Source organism: Macaca thibetana, chromosome 9 (genome assembly GCF_024542745.1).
Source record: "Macaca thibetana thibetana isolate TM-01 chromosome 9, ASM2454274v1, whole genome shotgun sequence".
NCBI lineage: Eukaryota > Metazoa > Chordata > Mammalia > Primates > Cercopithecidae > Macaca > Macaca thibetana.
Genome location: NC_065586.1, coordinates 100,278,220 through 100,291,898, shown reverse-complemented (window position 1 = coordinate 100,291,898; position 13,679 = coordinate 100,278,220). Strand labels below are relative to the sequence as shown.

Here is a 13,679-nt window from a genome sequence, read left to right as displayed (position 1 = left end):
CTTTGTTCCTCAGGCTAGAGTCTTGTGACACAATCACGGCTCACTGCAGCCTTAAGGTTGGGCTCAAGACATCCTCCCACCTTCACCTCCAGAGTAGCTGGGAGTACAGGTTCACACCACTACACCTGGCTAATTGTTTTAAAATTATTTTTTTGTAAAAACAGAGTCTTAATATGTTGCCCAGGCTGTTCTCAAACTCCTGAGCTCAAGTGATCCTCCTGCTCTGGCCTCCCAAAGTGCTGGAATTACAGGTGTGAGCCACTGCACCTGGCCAATTATACTTTTTTAAAGACAAAACATATTGCCTGCTATATTGAATATTTTACATTATTCTCCCATTTTCATAAGTAATTTTAATTCAGTTAAGTCAGTGGTTTCCTAACTGTGGTTGCACATTAGAATCATTTGAAGAACTTTATAAATGTTCCCGGACCCCATCCCCAGGATGAGTATTTTTTAAAAGCTCCCTCCATAATTTTAAGGTTCAAGAAGGATCACAGAGCTAAATGTCCATTCTAGTATGCCATCGTTTTGTTAGGCCCAGCCTACTCAGGCAAAGATAATCTTAGATAAGCTTGGTTAGTTGATTTCAGACCTTACTTCTTTTCTAATATTAACATTTAATGTTATTTCCCTATAAGCTTTAGGTATAATTGAGTCCTAAAAAAAATCCCCTATAAGCTTTATTTTATCTGTATTCTACAAATTTTAATATTTTGTGTTTTAATTTTCTTTTCGTTTAAATATTTTCTAATTTCTGTTGTGACTTCCTGTTTGATTCACGGGTTATTTAAAAGTGTGTTATTTAATTTCTAAATATTTGGGGATTTTGTGCTATTTGGGAATTAGATGATAACACTACTGTACATTTTATTTTTACAAATGCTATAAACACAAAACATATTGCTATTATTTTTGCTTTAGACAATTATCTTTTAGAATAATAAAAATGTGAAAAGAGGTATTTTCTATTTACCTTAATTTTCACTATTTCAAAAGATCTTTATTTCATTGTTTAGATCCAAATTTCCATCTTGTATCATTTACCTTCTGCTTAAAGAACTTCCTTAAACTTAATTGAAGTACAAGCCTGCTAGTAATGAATTATCTTGGTTTTTCTTTATCTGAAGAAGTCTTTAATCACCTTCATTGTTGAAAGATATTTTGCTAGATTCACTGGATTGCCAGGTTCGTTCATTTGTTCTCTCTCTTTTCATTTTAAAGATGTTCATTTTCTTCTGAACATCTATATAGTTTCTGATAAGGTTTCTGCTATATTTTTTATCTTTGTTCTTCTGAATTTAATGTGTCTGGCATTGAGATTTTTTATCTTTGGTTTCAACAGTTTGAACACGATGTGTCTAGGTGGGGGGTGGGCGGTGTGCATGAGATTCTTGAGGTTCTCTGAGCTTCCTCAATCTGTGATTTGATATTTGTCATTATCTTTGGAAAATTCTCATTGATTATCTCTGAATATTTCTTCTGCCCTGTTTGCTCTCTCTTTTTCTACTGGGATTCCCATTACACACGTGTCAGATTGTCTGATATTGTTCCACATCTCTTAGATATTCGATACTCATTTTTTTCACTCTTTGTCCTCTTTATGTTTCAGTTTGGGTAATTTCTGTTGCCCTATATTCAAGTTCATTCATTCTTTCTTATGCTGTGTCTAGTCTAATAATGAGCCCATCAAAGGCAAAATATCTGTTACCATATTATTGTAGATAGATAGATAGATAGACTTATATTTAGTATTTGTTTAACTCTTACAGTTTCCATCCCTCTGCTGAAATTCCCCATTTGTTCATGCATGTTGTCTATCCTTTCCAAAAATTTTGTTTTAAAAAAGTTGTAAAGATAGTACACAGAATTCTCATATACTCCTTATCCAGTTTCTTATATTTTTATTGTTTTCCATCAGTATGGTACATTTGTCACAACTATTGAAGTAATATTGATACATTATTATTAACTAAAGCACAAACTTTATTCACTCTTCCTTAGTTTTTACTTAAGGTCATTTTTCTGTTCCAGGATCTCATCAGGATACATTTTATTTGGTTGTCATGTCTTTCCTTTTTTTTTTTCTTTTCTTTTTAGACTGAGTTTTGCTTTTGTTGCCCAGGCTGGGGTGCAATGACACAATCTCAGCTCACCGCAACCTCCGCCTCCCAGGTTCAAGTGATTCTCCTGCCTCAGCCTCCTGAGTAGCTGAGATTACAGGCATGCGCCACCACGCCCGGCTAATTTTGTATTTTTAGTAGAGGCAGGGTTTCTCCATGTTGGTCAGGCTGGTCTTGAACTCCCAACCTCAGGTGACCCACCTGCCTCGGCCTCCCAAAGTGTTGGGATTACAGGCGTGAGCCACCACGCCCGGCCAATTGTCATTTCTTTCTAGACAGTGACAGTTTCTCAGTTTTGTCTTGTTTTTGATGACCTTGACAGTTTATTGTAGAGTAATAGTCAGTTATTTTGTAGAATGTGCCTCAACTGTGGTTTCTCTGATGTATTTATCACTATTCACCTGGAGTATGGAGACAGAGACCACAGAGGTAAAATACCCTCTCAGCACATGATTTCAAGGATACATGCTATCAACATGTCATCACTGTTTATTGAATCTTGACCACCTGAATTGAGGTAGTGTTTGTCAGGCTTCATTACTATAAAGTTACCTTTTCTCCACTGTTCCATGCTGTACTCTTTATAAGGAAATTAGTCATAATTATTTTACATTTCCCATCTGATAGTTCTAACACCTGTCATCTCTGATCTAGGTGTGTTGATTGCTTTGTAACTTAGTTTTTTAGAGCTATTTTTATTGTGGTATAATACACATCACATAAAATGTACTATTGTAACCATTTAAAGTGTGCAAGTCAGTGGCAATTAGTACATCACAGAGCTGTGCAGCTAGTACTTCTATCTAGTTCCAGAACATTTTTGTTTTGTTTTGTTTTTTGTTTTTTGAGACAGGGTCTGGCTCTGTCATCTGGGTTGGAGTGCCAGAGCATGGTCTCAGCTCACTGCAACCTCCGCCTCCCAGACTGAAGCCATTCTCCCACCTCAGTAGCTGGAATTACAGGCATGTGCCACCACACCTGGCTAATTTTTATATTTTTTTGGTAGAGATGGGGTTTCACCATATTGCCCAGGCTGGTCTCAAACTCCTGGGCTCAAGCAATCCTCCCGCCTTAGCCTCCCAAAGTGCTGGAATTACAGGAGTGAGGCACCCCACCCGGCCTCAGAACATTTTTTATCATCCTAAAAGGAAACCCCACACCCATGAAGCAGTTATTCCCCATTCACCTCTTCCCTCAGCCCCTGGACACCACTAATCTGCATTGTCTCTATGGATTTGCCTATTCTTAGTATTTTGTATGAATGGAATCATACAATATGTGGCCTTTGTTTTCTGGTTTCTTTCACTTAGCATGTTTTTAAGATTTAACCATGTTGTAGCATGTATCAGTCTTCATTCTTCTTTTATGACCAAATCATATTTCATTTTATGGATATACATTTTGTTTATCCATTCATCAGCTGGTGAATATTTGGGCTGCTTCCACCTTTTGGCTATTGTGGTGCTTATAACTGTTCATGCACAAGTTTTTGAAAACCTGTTTTCAGTTCTCTGGGGATATATACCTAGAAGTGGAATTGCTGGATCATATGGTCATTGCATGTTTAACTGATTGAGGCGCTGCAAACTGTTTTCCACAGTAGCTGTACCATTTCATATTTCCACCAGCAAAGCATGTGGGTTTCACTTTCTCTGCATCCTTATCAAAACTTGTTATTTTCTCTCTTTTTTGTTCTTTGCTTGCTTGCTTTTTAATTACAGCCATCTTAGTGGGTTTATTCTTGATGTAAATTTCTCTAATGACTAGTGACATTGAGCATCTTTTCATATGCTTGTTGACCACTTGTATATCTTTGGACAAATGTCTACTGAAGTCTTTTGCCCATTTTTAAATTGGGTTTTGTTGTCGAGTTATAAGAGTTTTTTATATGTTCTGGATATTAAACCCTTATATAATTTGCAAATATTTTATCCCCTTCTATGGATTGTCTCATGTTTTTGGTGTTAAATCTAAGAATCAGGCCATGTGCAGTAGCTCATGCCTGTAATCCCAGCACTTTGGGAGGCTGAGGCAGGTGGATCACCTGAGGTCAGGAGTTCAAGACCAGCCTGGCCAAGATGTGAAACCCCATCTCTACTAAAAATACAAAAATTAGCCGGGCATGGTGGCAGACACCTGTAATCCCAGCTACTCAGGAGACTGAGGCAGGAGAATCGCTTGAACCCGGGAGGCAGAGGTTGCAGTGAGGTGAGATGGCACCACTGCACTCCAGCCTGGGTGACAGAGTAAGACTCTGTCTCAAAAAATAAAATAAATAAATATCTAAGAATCAAATCTGAAGTCATGAAGATTTATCCCTGTTTTCTTTCTTTTCTTTTCTTTTTCTTTCCTTCTTTTCTTTTCTTTCTTTTCTTTCTTGAGATGGAGTCTCGCTCTGTCTCCCAGGCTGGAGTGCAGTGTCATAATCTTGGCTCACTGCAACCTCCACATCCCGGGTTCAAGCAATTCTCCTGTCTCAGCCTCCCGAGTAGCCAGGATTTACAGGCACCCACCACCACTCCCAGATAATTTTTGTATTTTTAGTAGAGACAAGGTTTCACTTTGTTGGCCAGGCTGGTCTCAAACTCCTGACCTCAGGTGATCTGCCTGCCTCAGCCTCCCAAAGCGCTGGGATTACAGGCATCAGCCACTGAGCCTGGCCTCAGTCCCTGTTTTCTTCTGTGAAGTAGGGAAATGTTAGCCATCCAACTTTTTGTGTTCAATATTGTTTTGGCTATTCATGATCCTTTGCAGCTTCATATGAATTTGAGGATTTGAAAAAAAAAAAAAAAAAAGCCATTGAAATTTTGGCAGTGATTGCATTAAATCTATAGATTCCTTTGAGGAGTACTGTCTTAAGTCTTTTGATCCAAGAACATGGGATGACCTTCCATTTATTTAATCTTTATATTCTTACAGCAATATTTTGTAGGTTTCTTTGTACACATACTTTTTAGATTAACTTTATTTCTAGGTTTTTTCTTTTTGATATTATTGTAAATGGAATTGATTTATTAATTATTTTCCACATTTTTCAGTGGTGATGTATAAAAATACAATTGATTTTTGCATGTTGATCTTATACTCTGCAACTTTGCCGAATTTATTTATTATCTCTAGTAGGGTTTTTGGATTCTATATGACTTTCTCTCTATATTTAGATTCATTAATCTGTGAATGGAAATTGTTTTACATCTTTTCAGTTTGGGTGCCTTTTAGTTCTTCTTCTTGCCTAATTGCCATGACTAGAATTTTTATTACAGTGTTGAATCAAAGTGACAAAAAGTGGGACATCCTTGTCTTGTTCCTGATCTTAGTTGGAAACCTTTCAGTCTTTTATCATTGAGTATGAAGTTATGATGGGTTTTCTGTAAATTCCCATTACCATGTTGAGGAAGTTCCCTTTTATTCCAAGTCTGTTGCATATATTTTGTTTTTATCATTAAATGGTGCTGGATTTTGTCAAATTTTTTTCTACATCAATTGACATGATCATGTGGGTTTTTAAATTTGTTCTATTAATGAGGTATATTATATTGTTTGATTATGCGGACTACTCTTGCAATCCTAGGATAAATGACACTTGATCATAGTTATAATCCTTTCAATGTGCTGCTGGAATCAGTTTGCTAGTATTTTATTGAACGTTTTTGTTTTTGTGTATGTGTTCATAAGGGATATTGGTCTATAATTTTCTTGTGATGTCTTTCTCCGGCTTTGGTATCAAGGTACTACTGGCCTCATATTATGTATTAGAAAGTGTTCTCTCCTCTCCTATTTTTTGGAAGTGTTTGAGTAGTATTGGTGTAATTTTTCTTTAAATGTTTGATAGAATTCATCAGTCTTCTGGTCCTGGGCTTTTCTTTTTGGGGAGGTTTTTGATAACTGATTCAATTATTTACTTGTTTTAGGTCTATTAAAATTTTCTGTTTTTATAGTTTGTGTGTTTCTAGGAATTTTCCATTTCATCTATGTTATCTAATTTGTTGGTGTAGAATTTTCATAGTATTCTCTTATAATCCTTTTAATTTCCGTAATATTGGTAGTAATATTCTTGATTTCATTTCTTATTTTAGCAATTTGAGCCTTTTTTTTTTTCTTAGTCAGTCTAGCTAAAGGTTTGTCAATTTTGCTGATTTCTTAAAAGAACCAACTTTTGGTTTCATGATTGACTATTGTTTTTCTATTTTCTTTCTTCCTTTTTTTCAGACAGGAAGTGCCACTGCACTTCCTCTGTCACCCAGGCTGGGGTGCAGTGGCATGAACACGGCTCACTGCAGCCTTGACCTTCTGGCCTCAAGTGATCCTCCTGTCTCAGCCTCCTGAGTAGCTGGGACCACTGGTGTGCACCACTATTCCAGGCTAATTTTTTGATTTTCCATGGAGTTGAGGTCTCGCTCTGTTGCCTGGGCTGGTCTCAAACTCATGAGCTCAAGCATTCCTCCTGCCTCAACCTCCCAAGGTAGTGGGATTACAGGCATAAGACACCACACCCAGCATCAGGTGTGAGGACAATGAGTAGGAATACAAATGCATACAGGTTGGTAGATTGGGTGACAGCAAAAAAAAGTTCCTGCCTAATTGTTGACATATAAAGTAAATTGGCTCTGCTATTTAAATGTATCTTATAATCCCTTCTGTTTAATGAGTATCATGCTTTATAGTGATCAGATTTTGCCCAAGAAGCCATTTTTTAATGTCTGTGTGTGTGTGTGTGTGTGTGTGTGTGTGTGTGTGTGTGTGTGACGGAGTCTCGCTCTGTCGCCCAGGCTGGAGTGCAGTCTCCACTCACTGCAAGCTCCGCCTCCTGGGTTCATGCAATTCTCCTGCCTCAGCCTCCCGAGTAGCTGGGACTACAGGCGCCCGCCACCACGCCCAGCTAATTTTTTTTGCATTTTTAGTAGAGACGGGGTTTCACAGTGTTCGCCAGGATGGTCTCGATCTCCTGACCTCGTGATCCGCCCGCCTCGGCCTCCCAAAATGCTGGGATTACAGGTGTGAGCCACCACACCTGGCCTTAATGTCTGTTTCTTAAAAAGAAGATGGAATTATCTCTGTGATCCAAGTGTTTTCTAAAAATAGCATTCAGCCTCAAATATTCTATGTTCTATATACAGAATCATATTATATGGATATCTAATGTGCTTTTTTAAAGACTCAAGGACAAAAGAAAATTGCTAGCATGATGGAAACTAAAGATGTACACAAAAGAATACTTCAGATTGAGTGGGAACATAAGAAAATGGAGATGGAAAGGGAAGATCTAAATCAGAAGGCTTGGGATATTCAGATGCTATTTTTTTCAAGAGATCGCCAAAAGGTAAATTCTCCCTAGCCCCTTACATAGTTTTAATTTTGTTCATTAATGTATTTATTCATTTAACCAGTATTTAATAAGAAGCCTCTGTGATACCAAGCATATTCTAAGCCAGGAGTGTTTCAAAATATATCTGTGAGTTATTTTTCTTCCAATAGTTTACATTTGCAGCCTCCAGTTCTTCATGACCCATTTAGTAGGATCATTCTACTCAGAGCTCACTAAGGATTTCCTGTCAAACCCAGTGGTCCTTCAATTCTCTGTAGCATTTAACCATCTTAATTTCCCATTCCTTTGACTTTCATCACCCCAAATTAATTTTTCTTCCAACATGTCATACCACTCTGCCTCTTTTGCTGGCTTCTCTTTTGCCTCTAACACTTCAATGTAGCCATTCTTCAAGATTTTGCCCTTAGCTATGTTTGTGTTTCTTTCCATACCTCTCCCTGGGTGATGTCCTTTGTTTTTCTAACTTCAACGATCACTTCTACAAACTAATGCAAGTTCTGTGGTTTCCAAGCCATGCCCCATTTCTATAGTTTTCACCTCCCAGCAGCTCTTCTTAGTTTGCCTTTTTTGTACATCTCAAATCTACTTTTCAAGGTCTAGTTTAAATACCACCTTCTCCTTCACAAAACCTTTCTTGATTTTCCAAGCCTGGAGAAATTCCATCTCATTACAAACCACCTTTGAATTAGCATGACACTCTACATGTCTTCTGGCAACCAATCATATCTATGTGATCATCTTCCCATGAAGACTAGGACATATTATTTATCTTTGTATCTCCCTCAGTGTCTTTAACTAGGACTTTGTTATGTGGGACTCAAGTGGAACACTTAAATGTTTGGTGAGTTGAATAAATGACTGAATGAATGAGAAAATAAAGTAGGCATTTGTAATTTGTGCTTTGATGTAATAATTAGTATACATGAATATATTGATGGCTAAATACAAGGAAATATTATGGCACAAAAGCCTAATCAATCTTTTTTTTTTTTTTTTTTTTTTGAGATGGAGTTTTGCTCATTTTGCCCAGGCGGAGTGCAATGATGTGATCTCTGCTCACTGCAACCTCCACCTCCTAGGTTCAAGCAATTCTCCTGCCTCACCCTCCTGAGCAGCTGGGATTACAGGCATGTGCTACCATGCCGGCTAATTTTTTGTATTTTTTAGCAGAGATGAGGTCTTACCGTGTTAGTCAGGCTGGTCTCGAACTCCTGACCTCAGGTGATCCACCTGCCTCAGCCTCCCAAAGTGCTGGGATTACAAGCATATGCCATCACACTCAGCCAAGCCAAATCAATCTTAACTTACATAGATATTTGTTATGAAAAACAGTAATTTTCAAAACTAAAACAATCTTTATAAAGTTATCTATTGAAAGAGAGAAAAATATCCTTACCTGGTTTTTTTGTTTTTTTTTAATCTCAAAGTACCTAAATGAACCAAACTATGAGGCTCTGATTAGTATTCAGATTGGAATAATGGAACAAACCATTGCTGTTTTAGATAAGGTAAGTCTCAAAGACATTGGTTATTATATCCTAACAGTTGTAAATCATTTGAGCAAAGTAATAGTGTTTCAAATCATGAATTTACCTAGACCCTAATAAAATCTTGGTTATTTACTAGTATTCATGAGGTAATTCGAAGTTGCTAAGTAGTGTCTTTGCAACCGTAACCAATGAAATAAAATTAAGCACTTCCTTTAATATTAGAATTAACCCCTGGGGACATATCTGAGTATAAGTGGATTTTCTATTTCACATTAGGTTAGGATTTATGTAATGGGAGTGTTGGTAGTCTTTCCTTGGCATTGGAAAGGTTTTATTTAATCATAACTGAATAAAAATGGTCAGTTTTTATTATGTAGTATACATTAGAAACAAAGCAATCTCAAGCTTTTAAAATATTCTCTCAGTTTAAGAATATACAAAATTTTTTTCTAAAATTTTTTATTAACCTACCATTCTACCTTTCAACAAATAACTCGAGTGCCTACTATGCCAGGCACTACAGATATGGTGGTAAGATGTTATCTTAATGATGATAATGTATTTAAAATATAAGAATAATGTCTTATAGGATAAATCACATTTTTCAAAATTAATTTTGTGGGGTATCATGGGAACAAAAATTTCAGACCCACAAAAAGAATGTGGAAAACTGCAAGAAACTACTCAAAAAACTTGGAAAGTTCAGCAATCAAAAAGATATAGCAAATTACACCCTAAGCTGCAATCTACGAGAAGAGTTGGTAGCTGTCTCAGAGAGAAAAGACATCTGTAATGCAATGGGTAAGCATGTTTTTTTTTCTTTAACCAACTGTAAGTTTCTTTAAAAGTAATCAGTAATCCTAAAATGTATACAATAGTTAACAAGCTACCAGCATTTCTTTAAAAATAGATCATTTAAAAATAATTTCAACTTTTATTTTAGATTCAGGGAGTACATGTACAAGTTTGTTACTTGGGTATATTGTGTGATGCTGAGGTTTGGGGTATGGAATGATTCTGTCACACAGGTATTGAACATAGTACCCAATAATTTTTCAGCCCTTCCTCCCTCCCTGCCTCCTCCCTCTAGTAGACCCCAGTGTTTTTCTTTTTTCCTTTTTTTTGAGACAGGGTGTCCCTCTGCTGCCCAAGCTGGAGTGCAGTGGCATAATCTCAGCTCAATGCAACCTCCACCTCCCGGGCTCAAGTGATCCTCCCACCTCAGCCCCCTCAAGTGCCTGGGACCACAGGCAGGAACCACCACACCTGGCTAATTTTTGTATTTTTTGTAGAGAGTAGGTTTTGCCATGTTGGCCAGGCTGGCCTTGAACTCCTGAGCTCAAGTGATCCACCCACCTCAGCTAACCAAAGTGCGGGGATTACAGGCATGAGCCAGCATACCTGGCCTCCAAGTGTTTCCTGTTGCCATCTTTATGTCCATGAGTACCCACTGTTTAGCTCCCATTTATAAGTGAGAACATGTGGTATTTGGTTTTCTGTTCCTGTGTTAATTTGCTTAGGATAATGGCCTCCAGCTACATCCATGTTGCTGCAAAGGATATTATTTCATTCTTTTTTTTATGGCCATGTAGTGTCCCATGGCGTATATGTACCACATTTTCTTTTTCCAGTCCACTGTTGATGGGGCACCTAGGGTGACTCCATGCCTTTGCTATTGTAATAGTGCTGCAATAAACATACAAGTGCATATGCCTTTTTGCTACCAGCCTTTCTTCCACATGTTTGATTCTGAGTGCTGCTTCTGTATTTGAAAGTATTGATAAATAATCTAATTCCTTCTTCATTTTTGGGATAGGGTCTAAACTGACTTGCGAAAAGATTGTCAAAGAACGGTATGAAAACATGATGCAACAGCAGAAGTTAACACATATTTCAAAACAACAAGCTGAACAGATTTCAATACTACAGACTGAAGTTGAAAGATTAAGGATGAAAACGTTTCCTGCTCTTGTTCAAATGTAAAAACGCTGGCAGGAAAACACAAGGCCAAATCAATCATTTAAAAAATCATTTCATTTGGGTAAAATGATTTCCTTTTCTTTCTTACTGAGAAATTGAATTAGCATGTCCTCTTAGTTGCATGTTTCAGATAAAAAATTGTTTAATTTTAGCCTAAATTGTATACAGATTTTGTCCTGCATGAATAAATGTGTAAAATACCATGAATTGCTGTTTTTATTCAAGAATAAACAACACTTGAAGTCAGAAAGTATTCAATATCTATTTTACTCATTTAATCTGAGTCAGATCAAAGATATTTTCATAGTTATGGTATAGAAAGTCTTAAAAAGAAATTCTTTGCCAAACATTTCTAATTTTATAAAACTGTCAGAAAAGTTTTGAGATTATGGATAATTTTTATCTTTATGCTCTTCTGTTTCTCATTTTCTTCAGTAAGCATTTCTTTCATAATCAGAAAAAAATAACGAGAATATTTAGATTATTCCCTGCTTCACCAATGAGAACAAGATAAATCGTTAGCTTTTTCCAAGCCTTGTATCGTTTGTAAATTACAACATAGTTTGGCCAGGTGCGGTGGCTCACGCCTGTAATCCCAGCACTTTCGGAGGCCAAGGCAGGCAGATCACGAGGTCAGGATATCGAGACCATCCTGGCTAACACAGTGAAACCCCATCTCTACTAAAAATAAAAAGTAAAAAAATTAGCCTGGCATGGTGGTAGGCGCCTGTAGTCCCAGCTACTGGGTAGGCTGAGGCAGAAGAATGGTGTGAACCCGGGAGGCGGAGGTTGCAGTGAGCCGAGACCGCGCCACTGCACTCCAGCCTAGGCGACACAGCGAGATTCCATCTCAAAAAAAAATTACAATATATTTTAGAAAGATAATCTACATTTCTTTTATATTTTAATAGAATTCAATTTTGTGCTCTACCCAATAGGGTTTAACAAGCAGAAAAATACTTTCTTATTTCCATGAAGTAGTTTATCACTTTACCCATGTAGATGGTGATAATTATATAATGAGATGACTAATTGGCCAGAAAACTGCTTTGCCCTTCCATAGCCTGTGGACTGCTGCCCACAGGGATCATGGACCACAGTCTCCAAGTGGTGCGACTGTCTCACTGTTCTGCAATTTATGAACTCAACGTTAAGTTTAATCCTCAGTACCATATCCAATATACACTGATGTAGATAAAGCAAGAGAGCTATTATAAAATCTTCTAATTTCGAAAAGAAAAAACCTTTAGAAGATGTAATTGATCACCCACATAGTGATCTGTGCTGGATGGGAATGGTAAGGGAAATGATAGGACCAACATTTTGATGACTCCCCTCCTTTGTACTACACTGACTCCTGAAGTAGTCAGTTTGGCTTATTCAGTAGGGAAGTGCCCATGGGTACCATTTCCTACATCTGGGGTCCTTCAAAATTATCCCTGAGAGTTGTAGGGACAGACCCTAGGGTAGGCGTGCAAATACTTTATACTTGAGATGGTATTGCCAGAAGTTCTCTGTCCTGTTGGTTTGAGTCAACCATAGATGTACTAGACTTGATTTTTTAGTCTTTTCTGGTGACACAAGCTCCATTTTCACCTAAGTTAGCTGTCTAGAGACTCCACTTGCTAGTGGTCAGTGCCACAAATTTCACTAGATAATGCTCTGTGGATCCCAGGTCTTAACAAACCAAACAGCCGGCATCATTTCTATTTCTTAGTCATCAGCCTTTGGTGACTCTGGCAATGCTCCTTGCTCGACTGCCTTGCTTTGAGGCATGGATGGAGTGGGGCTTAGTGGGCACCTTTTGCCGTCAAGCCACATTCCAGAAGCCCTTTCAACAGGAGGTACCTTCTGGTTTTGGGGCTTTGGAAGGACACATGGGTCATGCACACTAACTCCTCTCTTAATATTGTTCATGGTATTGACTCCTCTCAGCTTCTGCTGAACAGCAATTATATTCATATTTTATAGTCCTTTAAAATATCTATATTATCAGCTAATGATATAATTAACTGGGTCAGACACAGTATGGCTTTATGCATAGGAATTAAAATTACAGGATCTATTCCTGGGCTTCAAGTCTTGGCTCTGCTACTTGAGTTTTAAATAACCACCTAATTTTGAAATAACTATCTTAAATTTCTTCTTTAAAACTGGAACTAGTATTCTAGTTTTTTTAAATTAAAAACAAGTGTTATGTTGTATTAGCCCTCATTTTTATAAATAAAGCTATGGTAGTCAGTGGTTTTTAATAAATGCATCACATTAAATTCAACAGAGCAGCTGCTGTGCTGTTGGAACCTCAGCACCCAGTCAATGCTTGGAAATCCCCATTACCACACCCCTAAGCTTTCCCAGAATCAGTCTCACTGATGCTGTGTTTCCCACAAGTCGATATATATGGGTGGCTCCAGGTGATGTGCCTGTCAGCAGTGGGCAGCTGCAGCCTCTGAGATCTGGAGAGGTACCATAATGACCTACCAAAATGCCAGCACCACCACAAGGGGCAATTTCCTCTGCCACGTTTAAGCCCCTGGTTGGCAGCAAGCAGTGATAAGAGGCTGGCTGGTAAGCACTAGAACAGTACAAGTCCACAGGGGTGCCCATCTAGGAATCCCAGTGCCAGAGGAGGCTCAGATAAGGTCTGGGCCAGTCTCCAGATTCACAAAGGCCAGCGGCACAGGAATTTGTATATGTGGGCAGGGGAAGAGTTTACTGGCATGGCACCAACAATTAGAATGGACACAAAAGCAGGGTCTG

At 37.9% G+C, this 13,679-nt stretch overlaps 2 protein-coding genes across 5 annotated transcripts in view; one reads left to right on the top strand and one right to left on the bottom strand.

The window, feature by feature from the left end:
- CFAP43 (cilia and flagella associated protein 43) overlaps nt 1-11,126 on the top strand; it is a 107,919-nt gene extending 96,793 nt beyond the window's left edge. For 3 of the 4 annotated variants that reach the window (XM_050804892.1, XM_050804894.1, XM_050804895.1), the window contains 4 exons: nt 7,279-7,443; nt 8,877-8,957; nt 9,587-9,740; nt 10,756-11,126. In XM_050804892.1, coding sequence (XP_050660849.1) covers nt 7,279-7,443; nt 8,877-8,957; nt 9,587-9,740; nt 10,756-10,922 — 567 coding nt within the window. In that variant the 3' untranslated portion in view covers nt 10,923-11,126. Of the gene's footprint in view, nt 1-7,278; nt 7,444-8,876; nt 8,958-9,528; nt 9,741-10,755 lie in introns of those variants that run through there. The other variant, XM_050804893.1, reaches the window with a different exon arrangement.
- The window catches only part of GSTO1 (glutathione S-transferase omega 1), a 584,823-nt gene that overhangs the window by 131,117 nt on the left and 440,027 nt on the right, over nt 1-13,679 (bottom strand). The window lies entirely within an intron of this gene.